The sequence below is a fragment of the Poecilia formosa genome, unplaced genomic scaffold (assembly GCF_000485575.1).
Source record: "Poecilia formosa unplaced genomic scaffold, Poecilia_formosa-5.1.2 Scaffold787, whole genome shotgun sequence".
Classification (NCBI taxonomy): Eukaryota; Metazoa; Chordata; class Actinopteri; order Cyprinodontiformes; family Poeciliidae; genus Poecilia; species Poecilia formosa.
In genome coordinates this window covers 69371-82573 of record NW_006800726.1, presented here as the reverse complement: position 1 = coordinate 82573, position 13203 = coordinate 69371, and the positions used below count along the sequence as shown (strand labels likewise).

General features: G+C 45.9%; 1 protein-coding gene and 1 long non-coding RNA gene across 7 annotated transcripts in view; one reads left to right on the top strand and one right to left on the bottom strand.

The window, feature by feature from the left end:
* The window catches only part of LOC103131567 (nesprin-2), a 23023-nt gene extending 17528 nt beyond the window's left edge, over positions 1-5495 (top strand). For 2 of the 4 annotated variants that reach the window (XM_016666738.1, XM_016666739.1), the window contains 9 exons: positions 279-461; positions 628-762; positions 830-1024; positions 2518-2833; positions 2952-3052; positions 3757-3972; positions 4171-4317; positions 4569-4624; positions 4697-5495. In XM_016666738.1, coding sequence (XP_016522224.1) covers positions 279-461; positions 628-762; positions 830-1024; positions 2518-2833; positions 2952-3052; positions 3757-3972; positions 4171-4317; positions 4569-4624; positions 4697-4871 — 1524 coding nt within the window. In that variant the 3' untranslated portion in view covers positions 4872-5495. Of the gene's footprint in view, positions 1-278; positions 462-627; positions 763-829; positions 1025-2517; positions 2834-2951; positions 3053-3756; positions 3973-4170; positions 4318-4568 lie in introns of all 4 variants that reach the window. The other 2 variants (XM_016666740.1, XM_016666741.1) reach the window with 2 other exon arrangements.
* A 2938-nt stretch (positions 5496-8433) lies between these two features.
* The window catches only part of LOC103131566 (uncharacterized), a 33278-nt gene continuing 28508 nt past the window's right edge, over positions 8434-13203 (bottom strand). For 2 of the 3 annotated variants that reach the window (XR_001660650.1, XR_001660649.1), the window contains one exon: positions 8434-10714. This is a non-coding gene — a long non-coding RNA (uncharacterized LOC103131566). The remainder of the gene's footprint in view (positions 10715-13203) is intronic. The other variant, XR_475394.2, reaches the window with a different exon arrangement.

The window sequence follows — 13203 nt, the reverse complement described above, 5'->3', positions numbered from 1 at the left end:
TGCTGAAAACGTCACCGTCAAGCAGGAACGAACCATTTCATGCAGGGGGGTTGGGGGGGTTCAGGGCAAATATGGATGTGTGTTTTTTGGTCTTGGAGAGGGAACATAAAAGTTTTACTGCTAAAAACAATCTTTGAAAATACAATATGATTAATTTTGTAATTGACAGGACCTCAATATTTTTTAATTTCTATGAACTAAAAATAAATAAATTGTGGAGGGCCCCCTGTCGGTCAGGGGCCCCTAGAATTGTCATCACTTTTACCCCTATGACTCAGAGGCTGCGGAGAGAGGCGGGATCCCAGCTGATCCGGTTGGACGGCCTGACCCGGAGGAACCGGATCCTTCCTCGGCTCTTCCAGGGCGCCGTCCAGGTTCGGCTGCTGGGGGCGGCACGGGAATGTGGGCGGCGATGGGACGAAGTGGACGCCAAACTGGAAACCATTACAGGACGACTGCAGGTCAGACTGAACTCTGACCAAAACCAGAACCAAACCACCTGGGTTCAGTAATAAATGATTTATTACTGAATAAAATAATAGAATTAATATCAAAGGAAAGCTGGAGGTTTTTTCAGATAGTTTTTGTGTTAAATGAGTTTTTTAGTGTTTTTATCTCTGTCTTCAGCTCTGTGTCTCAGAGTGGGAGGAGTTTGAAGCAGAGAGGGAGGAGCTTGCGCTCTGGTTGGCAGACATGGACGCTCGCCTCACAGAAATCGATCACATGACAGGAAGTAACTGTGAGAAGCTGAGAGAGCTCCAGGTGAGTTCCTGATGGCCCAGAGCATCACAGTAACACAACGGTCGGAGCATCATGACCTCTCCATCAGTCCTTCCAGCAGGTGCTGTGCGAGAACTCGGGTCGGGTCAACGACCTACTGCGGCGCGGCGAGGAGCTGATCCAGCGCCGTGAGCCGGCCGACGCTCGACGCGTGGAGAGCTACCTGCTGGAGCTGCTGCGCCGCTGCAGCCACGTCTACGACAACATCGCCCGCACGCACACCCGGCTGCTCAGCACCATGCTGGTAACCATGGAGACACTGAAACTGGGCCCAGGTTCTGGACTCTCAGGTTCTGGGTCTGGAGAGAATCCAAACTGGGACCAGTTCAGTTGACATTAAGTTGTTTGTTGGAAATTTTTGATGCGAAGGGGTGGCAGCATATGCCAGTGTGTATGTATAAAAAAAATTCCCTTCTCGCCCTCCGTGGGTGGTTTCTCTCTCTCTCTCTCTCCCCCCTCTCTCTCTCTCTCTCTCTCTCCCCCCCCTCTCTCTCTCTCTCTCTCTCTCTCTCTCTACCAGAGGCCTGGGAGCTTGAGGGTTCTGCACAGTATCTTGGCTGTGCCTAGAACTGCACATTTCTGGACTGAGATGTCTGATGTTGTTCCTGGGATCTGTTTGAGCCACTGCTCCAGTTTGGGGGTGACTGCCCCGAGGGCCCCGATGACCACAGGCACCACTGTGGTCTTCACCTTCCAGGCCTTCTCCAGTTCCTCTCTGAGGCCCTGGTATTTCTCCAGTTTCTCCTTTTTCCTGATGTTGTGGTCACTTGGTATTGCTACATCCACCACAACGGCTTTCCTCTGTTCTTTATCCACCACCACAATGTCCGGTTGGTTCTCCATTACCATCTTGTCTGTCTGGATCTGGAAGTCCCACAGGATCTTAGCTCGGTCATTCTCCACCACCTTTGGGGGTGTTCCCCACTTTGACCTCGGGGCTTCCAGTCCATATTCTGCACAAATGTTTGTGTACACCAGTGTTTCCCAAACATTTTCTGCGACAAATGGCTGTCTGGTTGAAACTACGCGTGTGACGGGGGAGGGGGGGCTTCGACTTTTCTGGGGGCAAAATGAATCGTAGCTGAAAATAGAGGCAGCGGGGGTTGATTAGCTGATTTAAACAGCTGCTCTACTGATGACGTGGTGGCGGGTTGACCTGTTTAATGCTAACGGAACCAAAACACACCGAACTGCGCAGCACATGCTAAGGCTATCAAAGCGGGCTAACCACAGTTAGGCTAGCATAACTGACCCACTGCTCACTTGTTCAATGTTTTCTCTAAATTAAAACTTTTTCCTCACCTGTGAAATGTGAAACTCTTGAACCTTGTTATCTATGGCTGTCATGGGGTTGAATTAACTGCTAAACACTTCGTCCATTTTTCAGATTCTTTGCGTGATTGTAGTATTTTCCTGACCATTGATATTCCTGACCAATGGACAGCAATGGCGCACGTCATGTCCGGTCCAGTAATATATATCCATCCATATCAACGCTGCTGCCCGCTACTCAGGTGTCAGGTTACATTAAGGTGCATTCAATGTTATCGGAAAAAAGATTTTCCATAACTAGTTATTGAATTCATAGTCGCCAGCTGGGGTGGCTAGGCTAGGCTCTCATTTGCCACCCCAGTAGATCTGGCCCTGCTTCCTTTGTATTTCTTGGAGAAAAGAGGGCGGGGCAGACATGTCCAAACAGAAAGATGAAGATTCATCCTCATCCTCTTCCTCCTGCAGGTGTTCGAGGGTGACACGGTTCTGACCCGGCCTGCAGATTCTGGCTATCCTTCAGAGTCTGTCCTCCAGTCGGACCTGGACCCATCCTCGGTTCCGACCCCTCTCAGAAGTGAACCTTCAGAAAACCACCAGCTCTTTCCTTCAGATTTCAGACAGTCCATGAACGCAGCACCGACCGGGCTCGCCCATCGACCTCCGACACCTCCGCCATCGCCTACCCATGAGCACCTGGGGCTGGAGTGGGACCCTTCGGTAGACATCGGCCGCTCACTCTCTCACGACGATGCAGACTCTTCCTACTTCAGCGTCTGTACAGGTACTGACCCGACCCAGTTCCTCTCCAGTTCAGAACCCGTGATCCAACATGGCTGCCTCGATCTGAGGTTCTGACCTGAGGATGATGAAGGTCAGCTTCAGGACGCTCCTCTCTGCAGGTCTGTGCCAACCAGATGAGACCAAGAGGTGGAGCTACCTGAGCTCCTTCGACTCCCGCTCTGACATCAGTGCTGACATCACAAACCAGGAAGCAGCTCTGGTGAGTCACATGACCTCAATCGCAGAATCGGCCGGCTCAGGTTGGGGTCCGGGTCCGATCCTGGTCCGGGTCTGATCCTGGTCTGTGTCAGATCCAGGTCCAGGTCCAGGTCTGGTCTGGTCCTCAGAGTTGTCACCAGGTCTCCATTAGAAACTTGTTCACTCTGTCCCCTTAACATATTTGGACTCCAGAATCCAAATCAGTCCGACATCAAACCTTCAGTAAGAAACGCTCCAGGCTCCTCATGCCCACTGGGATGCATGGTGGAGGACCTGTGATGCTGTGGGTCTCTCTCCTAAGAAGCCAGATGCAATGACTGGAAACATGAACTGTTTGAAAACCAGAAGACTGGATGCAGAAATCTGGATTCTGGTAGAAAACTGCAGATGGATCTTTAGTCTCTTGGACTTCATGTCACATCAACCCAGAACTGTTTAAACCTTCTAGCGCAGTGGCCCCAGCGGTCCTGGAGGCCCGACATCCTGCGTGTTTTAGTTCTCTCCTGGTTTAACGCAGCTGGATCCAATGATGGCTCATTAGAAGAACACTGACCTGCTGAGGAAGAAGTTACCACCAGCAGGGAGAGAACTGAAACATGCAGGATGCCGGAACCCACTGTGGGCACCACTGGTCCTACAAACTGACCACTGGTCCTACAAACTGACCAAGCACATAACCATCTGACCAAAGTTACTTTTCCACAGGAATGGACGGACCAAACAGAACCAGGTCTGTTCTCACCGGTCACCATCAGACAGGAAGAGGACCAATGGGCCACCTCCAGTCCTAAAGCAGATCTCAACAAGCCAGTGAGGTTTGACGGAGGGCGGGTCAAGGCGTGGCTGAGGGTCCAAAGCTCCACCGCTGCAGAAATAATGACTTCCTGTTCCAGGGCGGTGCAGACGGACAGAGATGGGAAGGTGGGCTCGCTGACTGGAAGTGTTTTAGAGCAGGTTCTGAAGGTTCTGGTTCTGTTTCTGGTTCTAGATGAACCTTGGTGCTTTAGAGCTGGTTCAGCCAGAGATTAAATAATAATCCCTCAGTTTCATAGGCTGAAATCTGACCAATCAGAGCCCTCAATCCTCCCCTCGTGATTCTGATTGGATCTGTGTTTTCAGGACCCGCTCCATAGTGATGTTCTGACTCAGCAGGATCTTCATTTCGACAGCTGGCGTCGTCATGACGACAGACAGCATCCTATTCCTGTGCCCTCCTCCAGGGAACCAGCAGGAGCTGTGATTGGTTACCTGCAGTCAGCTCTACAGGTGAGTCCAGCAGGTTACAGGCAAAGATGTTCTGGTGGTGCTGCGGTTGAGCACAACCTACATGTGGAGGCCTCAGTCCTCAGCGTGACCGTCACAGGTTCGATTCCCGCCCTGGTGACCTCAGCCTTCTCTCATTACCCTCTGTCAAATAAAGGCCATTAGAGCCAATAAAACCTTACAGAAAAAGAGATGTTCGCTGTCAAGAGGCGTCACTCCTCCAGAATTCTGATGATCTGCTTCCTGTTGATCAGGAGGAAGAGGAGTCGTCTTGCTGTGATGAAGAGGAGCAGCTTCTCTCTGAGCCCAGGTGAGTATTCAGGTGTTCCAGAACCAGAACTTGATCCAGTTCCTGTTCTGCTCACACCCATTCCTCCCACAGTAGACCTTCCTCCTCCTCTTCATCAGCACTCCTCTTCCTCCTCCTGGCTGCTGCTCTCGCCCTGCTGGCTGGCCTCATCCTGGTTGCCATGGAGCCTCCCTGTCACCGTAGCAACAGGATGCCACGCTCCCTCCATCTGACACTGAGCTATGTCAACGGGCCGCCGCCCACCTGAAGCGGGTCAAAGGTCAACCCTCAGGGTCTCCCGCCCTTTCAGAACCAAACCCCAATCTCCTGAAGCCACTGCTGATCCAATCCGGTTTGATCCTGTCCAGTCCGACTCTTCCAAGAGACTGGCAGGGTTTCTCCTAACTTGGCAGCAGGAAGCGTTGGTCCCACATCCTGGATCTACTGGTTCTGGAGGTTCTGCATGATGAACCGGGTCTAGGCTCCTTAACTTCAGAATCGGACCATGAACAGAATGTGTTCGTTTGGATCTCTTGGTTCTGATCCAAGCTTGTGGAAAGCTTCCTGGAATCTGCATGATGAATTCCAGGATGTTTTCCCTCCAGCGAGTTTTCCGGCCGTCCCTTCTGCCTTGCTCTGAGTGTCTTTTTCAATATTTCTTGTTTGATGGTTTTTTTGTTCCAGGTTTGAATTTTTAAAATATTTTAAATTATTTTTAAAAAAAATTTAAAATAATTTTTAAAAAATTACTTTAGATGTCTATTATGTCTAGATTTCAGGAAGATTATCTGGGATTTTCAGGAATTCACACATGAATGTGGCTCTGCCATGTGGAACATTTCACTTTTTATATTTTGTTTCTATAAATTAAGAAAAATCATCTGGACTGTAGAAAAAAATTCTGTTTTTTGTAAAAGAATAAAATGAATAAAAGTTGTGAATTTGCTCCAGTTTTCACCTTGATAAAAAGATGGAATGTTTCCAGTATGATGAATGGCAGCGGTTCTGTTTGGACCCGACCACCCCGCCCTCAGCGGTTCTGTTTGATGGCCGGATCCGAATGGTCCGGTGATCCATGAAGATCCATCGGCTCCGGCTGCAGGGAGGATGGTTTAATGTGAGCAGAGAAAAGATTCCAGGGGATTTTAGATCACAGTTCAATCCCACACTGGAAAAATCCAGTTTCCACATTTAAGCGCTTCATGAGCTGCCTGGAAACACCTGGAAGTACCTGGAGAGGCCTGGAAGTTCTTAGCCTTGAGCGGGTTGGGCTCCAGGTGGTTCTGCCCAGCTAACCGGCTGCAGGTTCATTTTAAATCAATTGAGGAAGAAACCAGAATTTCATGTTTTCTGATCGACTGAAGGAAAATAAAACCTGCAGCTTCCAAACGTGCGGACATGTTGTGTCCATAGAACATGTTGGACCAGAACCAGCAGATTCCAGGAACATTCCAGAAGCGTTCCAGCTCCTCCGGCTCCAGGAATGTCAGGCCTGTCCTCTGTCAGAGGAACACTGGAAGCTTTGTTCGGTTCTGCTGAGACTCGGGAGGAGCTGCTGGTTGAAAACCGGCTGGGTCAAAATGGAGTCTGTGCTACGTCATAACAGAACCCCAGGAAACGGAGGCAGTCAGAAGTTCCCAAATAATAATGTTAAAGCCCCAATGTGAAAGATTGGGCCCAACAGGGGGTACTGTTGGTACCACTGGTACCGACCCAGTGGTACCGTCCTCAGAGGTTCTCCTGGTCACCACTAGGAGGGCCAGTGGATCACCTTAATGTTTATCTTTCATAAACAAACATTCATTACTATCTTCATTTGAACTGTAGCAACATGTCATAGTGTCTCCATGGTTACGGTCCCCAGTGTCTCCATGGTTACGGTCCCCAGTGTCCACTCAGTGCAGTATTCAACCTGCAATGAGCTCACTCAGCCACCGCTTCCCCAGGGCATTATGGGTAAACTCACAGTATTATGGTCTGTATTGACTCATGGGACTCACTCCAGAGACCTCACACACACACACACACACACACACACACAGCCTTTTAATAAGGCTTAATAATTTGTCCACTGGGTGACATGAACCATAACTGGTCCCAGTCATTCCCAGTCTGAGTCCATCTGATGGTCCCACTGCAGTTCTGCTGGATTACTGGGCAGTCTTGATGGGACAGCTAAATCTGTCCAAGCAGCAGAAAACTAGGACATGTTTACCACCACCAGATTAGATCAGAGTGACCTTTGACCTCAGGAGTGCAGCTGACTCCAGTTGACCCAGATCCTGTTGGATCACTCATCAACTGATGGCTGATTGGCGATCCAGCCAGCCGGTTCTGGTTTGGCCTCCAGAACCGTCTGCAGATGTTTTTCCTTCAGTCCAGAGTAAAGATGGCGCCTGATAGAGGAACATCAGGACCTCCCAGTCTCCCCCTCCCGTCCACTTCCTGTTTCTGGTCCGCTTCCTGTTTCATGTCCTCTTTTCACACTGATCCCCTTTCCAGCTTTCCTGGAATCCAATTAGAGGAGATTCTTCCCAGCAACTGAGAACCTTAATCCCAGCTCCACCAATAGAGGTGAGAAGTGAAGATAAGTCAGGATCAGAGGCTTCACTGCTTCAGAGGATGGAGACGAAAACACTGCTGGCCCCAGCTAGCGGCTTCGGCTAGCAGCTTCAACTAGAGGCTTCAACTACCATCTTTAGCTAGCGGCCTTGGCTAGAGGCTTCAGCTAACGGCTTTGGCTAGCAGCTTCAGCTAGTAGTCCTGGAGTCTTGGTCCTGGAATAGTCAATAGTCTATTAGTAGTGTATTGGTAGTTAATGTGCTATTGTTAAACATTTTATTAAAATTTGCATTGTAAGCCATCATGCTAGTGTAAGTCAACATGATGATGACAGCATTAAAGCTAGCATTACCTTTTTAGCTAATTTTGACTAAAAAGGCAAAGTTGACTAAATTGATTAAATTAGTTCCTCAGCATGTTAGTGTAATCCAACATGATTATAATAGAATTTTAGCTAGTATTAGCATTTTAGCTAATTTTTCACACTAAAATGCAGTATGATACTGAATTGCAAAAATTGCTCTCTGCATGGTCTCGCCCGGAACGTGAGCTGGAGATAGGCACCAGCACCCCTCCCGACCCCACTGAGGGACAAGGGTGAAGGAAAATGGATGGATGGATGGGCTCTCTGCATGGAGTGTTACCGAAGATGCTAGCATTTACTATAATTAATATTTTAGTTAGCTTTAGATTTTTAGCTAATTTAACTTTTAAATGTTTTTTCCACACTACATGGAGTATGTTACTGTAGGTAGATGTTATCAATAGTATGTCAGCTAGCTTTAGCTTCTAGCTCCTTCTGCCTCAATCTGCTGTGACGTTAGCTTTGTAATCACTGTTCTGCACCACTTTCTGATGCTCTTTTAGGTGGGATTTTTGCATTGACTTAAAGCTTTTGCTCCAACTGTTTTTCTTTACACATCGTCCATCCTTTTGCTTTTTTCTGCTGCTTCTGTTGACTTCTTACATTTCTGCAAGTCTTCTGTTGTAGACTTCTAATGCTTCTGGCATTTTCACTAAAACCTTTCAGCTTACTGCTTTCACACTAGTTTTAGTTTATGTTGCTGTCCTTCATCTTTAAGTTAGCTGAGCTTCATTTATCTTATGTAGGACTTGCTTAACTTCTGATTTGAGCAAATCAGAGCAATAAAAAACTGCATCATCAGCAAGAAATATCCAGGAAAAACAGTAGTTTCCAAGTGAAGCTGCTGCTATTCAAACTGAACAGAGAATAACAGAATACCATCAAATCAGCCAGTCAACTCTGCTGCAGCCATCTTCGAAGGAGAAGTTTATCTGTACAACACATTTCAGCAGCAAGGTGGGTCAATGTGCTTTACACAACAAAAACAGAAAATTACAAAATTATAAAGGAAACTGAACAAACATTGCAGTTTGATGAGTGGCATCACCAAAACCACCGACATCACCACACAAGGCGCCAAGTCCATCAACCATCAGAGACTGAAGGAGCGACGATCTGCTGCCGGAGGCGGGGCTACAGGAGGTTTCATCTCTACATCTTCATCTCTCCATCATTGACATCTCTCCATCTTTCCTTCCTATCTTCTCAGAGTGGGTAGGGCATCATAATGAGAACACTGCCCACTAATCAGCAGGAAGGCTTCTCATTGGCTGAGAGAGGAGGGACCGGCCCATGGCGGGGGTTGGCATGATGATGCAGATTGAAGCTGGCAGGTCGTTGCTGCACATAATGGGATTATGATGGAGCAGAGCAGCAGGCAGGACGTCTGGTGGTGAATGTCTCTGTCCCTCTGCGCTCACAGTGCCATGAAGACGATTGGTCTGAGCGCTGAAGCACACATCAGCGAGTCCTGGAGCTCCCAAGATGCTCCTTGGTTAAGGAGGGACGCCACCTTATAAATGTGACCTGATGTCAGCAGCAGTGATCAGGGAGGAGAACTGTTGGAACGGGAGCCATGCTAGCTATTTTAGGAGACCTAGCGACGACAGGGCAGCAGATATTATTACATCTTTACAGAGATTCTCAACAAGCATCTGGTCGAGGCTTCAAAGAAACAAACAATAAAATACAAGAAAAGAAAAAAGCAACTTTGGTTCTGTTAGCTGATATTACGGTTTATCTTCCTTTGGTTCACACTATGTTTGCTACTTTGGCTTTGCTAGCTAAGTTAGCTTAGCTTACTTTCTCCTGCCTTAGATCAAATTAGGTTAGCTGAGTTTATCATATCCTTTCTTATCTTAATTTCTGTAGCTTACTTTCTCATTAGTCCCTTAGCTTAGTGTAGCCGCCTTCATTGGACTTATCTGTTGTGTGTAATTGGTGAAAGGAACCAGCAGACGAGGACGCTGGGTGTATTGCAGCAGGTTTATTCTGTTTAAAACCAAAGTATTTTCAGCACAGCAGTTCTTGGGCTCTGGCTTCCCCACACACACCTTAAACAATCACAAGAACAAAAACAACCACGTTGGCACGGTAAACTCGATAAATGTTACTAGCGTGGGAATTAAATACCCAGTACAGTCCTGCGCTAAACATAAAACAATTTAACAACAATATATAAGAAGTTGCGAGTTTAGAAAACAAACTGTTTAGGACATTTTGAAGATTCTAATACACAAACAGAAGACAGCTCTGTATGTTTACCTCTCCCCAGCGCAGCTCGGCCGAACTCAGGAGAGCAGCGGGAACACACAGGATGTGACGTGGAAAAGGGAAACAAGAAAATAAAAGCTTCTCCACCAAAATAAAATACAATTCGGAAACCTAGAAAAACAAATATAGATAATGAGGATGGACTTGGGGTGAAATATAAACATTTTTACACACTTGCTACATTAGCATAACTTAGCTTACATGTTTAACTTCAACAATGTTTTAGACTGATTTATCTTTGCTTACCTTAGTTACATTTATTCCACCTTTACATTATGAATTATATGAGCTAAATGTTTTCAAGTCAAGTCAACTTTATTATCAAAGATCTATGTAACAGGTTAACACAGAAGTTTGAAATTGCGTTTCACCAGGCTCCAATGTACAATTAAATTAAACATATAAACATAAATAAGACATTGACAGTAACCCCCCCCCCACACACACACACAGCAGAAGTGCAATCAGTGGACATACAGGAAATGTGAGGTAATGCAGATGCTGCAAGGTGTAAAGAGTAAAGTGCAAGTGGTGTGTGGTGTTTGTAGTTTATCTTCCTGTGGTTCATATTAACTTAATTTATGATTAGCTTCATTTAGATTTGATGATTGTAATTAACCCCAACTTTATTTCTCTTTCTGTAGTTTATGATCTCATTGCTACATAATCCAGTTTATGTTTCTGTAGCTTAGGGTTACAGAAGCATAGCCCTAAGCTTATCGTCGCTGTTTTCCAGGTGAGTGATGAGCCGCAGCCTGCTGTTCTCTGTGGTTCTGGTTTCCTTCCTGCTGAGGATGAGCGGTCAGCGCAGACAAATCCTCCAGCAGAGGCTGAGCGTCGGAGCGCCGCATGAATCAGCAGCATGGGACACGGAGGGACGGACACGGAGAGACGCGTCCAGAGAGACAGCTCTGTCCAAAAATGAATCAGATTTACTGCAGAATAATCTCGCATCTCCTGATCACTGAAGAGCAAACACACATATTAAAGATGAATAAATATTTACACTCTGAAGCTGCATTCAGAGTTAGATCCGCTTCAGTTAAAATATTTAATCCGCTTCCATGAACATCAGATTAAAGCTGTGATGATTCTTCTTCCTCTTTTCTGGGATTCTCTGACCTGCTGGATGTCTGATGGCGACTTGTTCCTGTTTTCTGGAGCTTGGAGCTGATTTCTGTTTCAGTAGCGGTAAGATGGCAGCATCAACCCAGAAACATTCAGGAGAACACCAGAAGAAGAAGTGACATCAGGAAGGATCTGACAGAGCGCCAGACTGACAGGCTTCCACTCTGAGGAAGGGGATCGCTGGAGCGAATCAACAGATTATTGTAACTCAACCCAAACCTCTGAGACCGCAGTGTCAGGCAAACAGGAAGTGTTAGCAGACTGGAGGAAAAAGGAAGGAAGTGTGTTTTCTGCTCTTGTCTTCAGAAACCTGGAAGCTGATCAGCCTCATTCTGCTTTATTTTAGAGCTAAACTACAGATCTGTTACAGAAAGATTCTCCATTATGGAACACCGAAGAGATTAGCTTCAGGTTGGGTGGAACAACAGCTGCAGCAGGATGGCTGTTCTGTACACTGGTTCTGATCCGGTTCTGAAGCTCCAGCGACGTTGGGTGACGACAGGATGACGGAAAATCAGGAGTGAGCGAGGAAGAGGAGATGGGGTGGAGGAAGGAGATGATAACGATAATGATCCGGATTAATGAGCCGAGAATCTCCTCCTCCTTATTCTAACATCTTTGTAGCTCCTGTCTAAATCTTTCCTGAATGGAAAACGATGTTCAGAACTGGACCAATCAGGACGCAGCTCCAGCCTGAGACCAGCTGCCATGATGGCGGCATGATGGCGGCCAGGCTGCCAGACGGCGGCGGAGCAGCCCAGAACTTTCCATGGTTCTGTTTCATAAAACCAGTCAGAGAGAAGAGGGAGGGGCGGGGGGGTAATCCTCTGTGATGAGTCACACTTCAGTGTTTTGGCGGTCTTTAGTTCAGAGACTGGCTGACACACACACACACACAGCTTGTCTTCTTTGTGGATGGGGGTGCAGTGGGTCTTTGGGGGGTGGAGGACGCTGACATGCATCGCTGCACCGCCACTGAAAGGAGAGAAGCTCCTCCCCCTCCTCATTCTGACCTTCATCTTTTCCCTCCATCCAGCCTCGTCTTCCTCAATCTGAGCCACACACACTTCTAAACCAGTGATGATGATGATGACAACGATGATGATGAAGTTGATAATGATGAAGAGCCAGAGGAAGGAGCAGTGACCAGATTCTCTAAGACATATAATAATAAATAACTAGAAAATTCCTGCAGAAATTTTAAGGGGCCTGCCAAGTGTGCCCATCACTTTAAACCCAGCGTTTCAAATTTGCCGTGAAAATTAGATATATGCAGGTCCGACATGCTTAACCCAACAACAGCACACAATAGCTGTAAATATTGTCAGGTGTGTTACGACGATATGAGACAATTTTTCAATTTTCAATTTTCAATAGTATTTATTAGTTCTTCACAAAGTAAAAAAAAACACTTTACTTTTTTTTTGTAACAAAAATTACAATATCCCTTTAACATACATCACTTCCTTCTAAATAGGGGGAGTGAGACTTATACTTACAAAAACCCAAAACAATCTTTGGTGACATTTATAATCACATGCAGAAAGGGGAGGGGGGAAAGGGACTTAAAACAAAAAAAACAACAACAACAATAAAAAAACAAACAAAAGGAAACTCAAGTAACAATATTATGTAGATTTTCCGGCACTTTCCATATGCTAATATCCTCATTACTTTTTTTTCCGAATTTCATTTTCCACATGTAATCCTTCACTAAGGAACCCACAATCTTTATCACGTTATTTTCACCTATCTCATATTGCTTAGATATATAAATCTTTCTAGCCTTCCATATTGCTTCTTTAATACAATTTACCACTATCCACCACATCAATTCACTTTTCCCACTTTCTTCTTTTAAAAATCCATAAACAATTTTGTCATAGGTTATCTCTTCTTGTTTTAATTCCCATGTTCTTTTAGCAATGGGGCAAATCCAAAATAAATGTTTTATCGTCTCGTTGTCACCACATCTAATTCTAGGACATGTTGGACTTGTTGTACAATTTCTTTTATTCAAAAAGTCCCTTGTAGTTAAGCATTGATTGGCGATTTGCCAGGCAAAATCTTTCTGTTTGTTTGTCAAATGTTTGTTATTTACATTTCTCCATATTTTCCTAACACTTTCCTCATTAAATTTTTCTATAAGTGTTAATTTTTCATGTCTAGACAATTTTCTTTCTATATTCTGTCTTTTCACTATTGTGAATATTGTCAGGTATATTATGATATATGTGTCACCATTGAAAAGCGAGACCGACGACTATAAGCT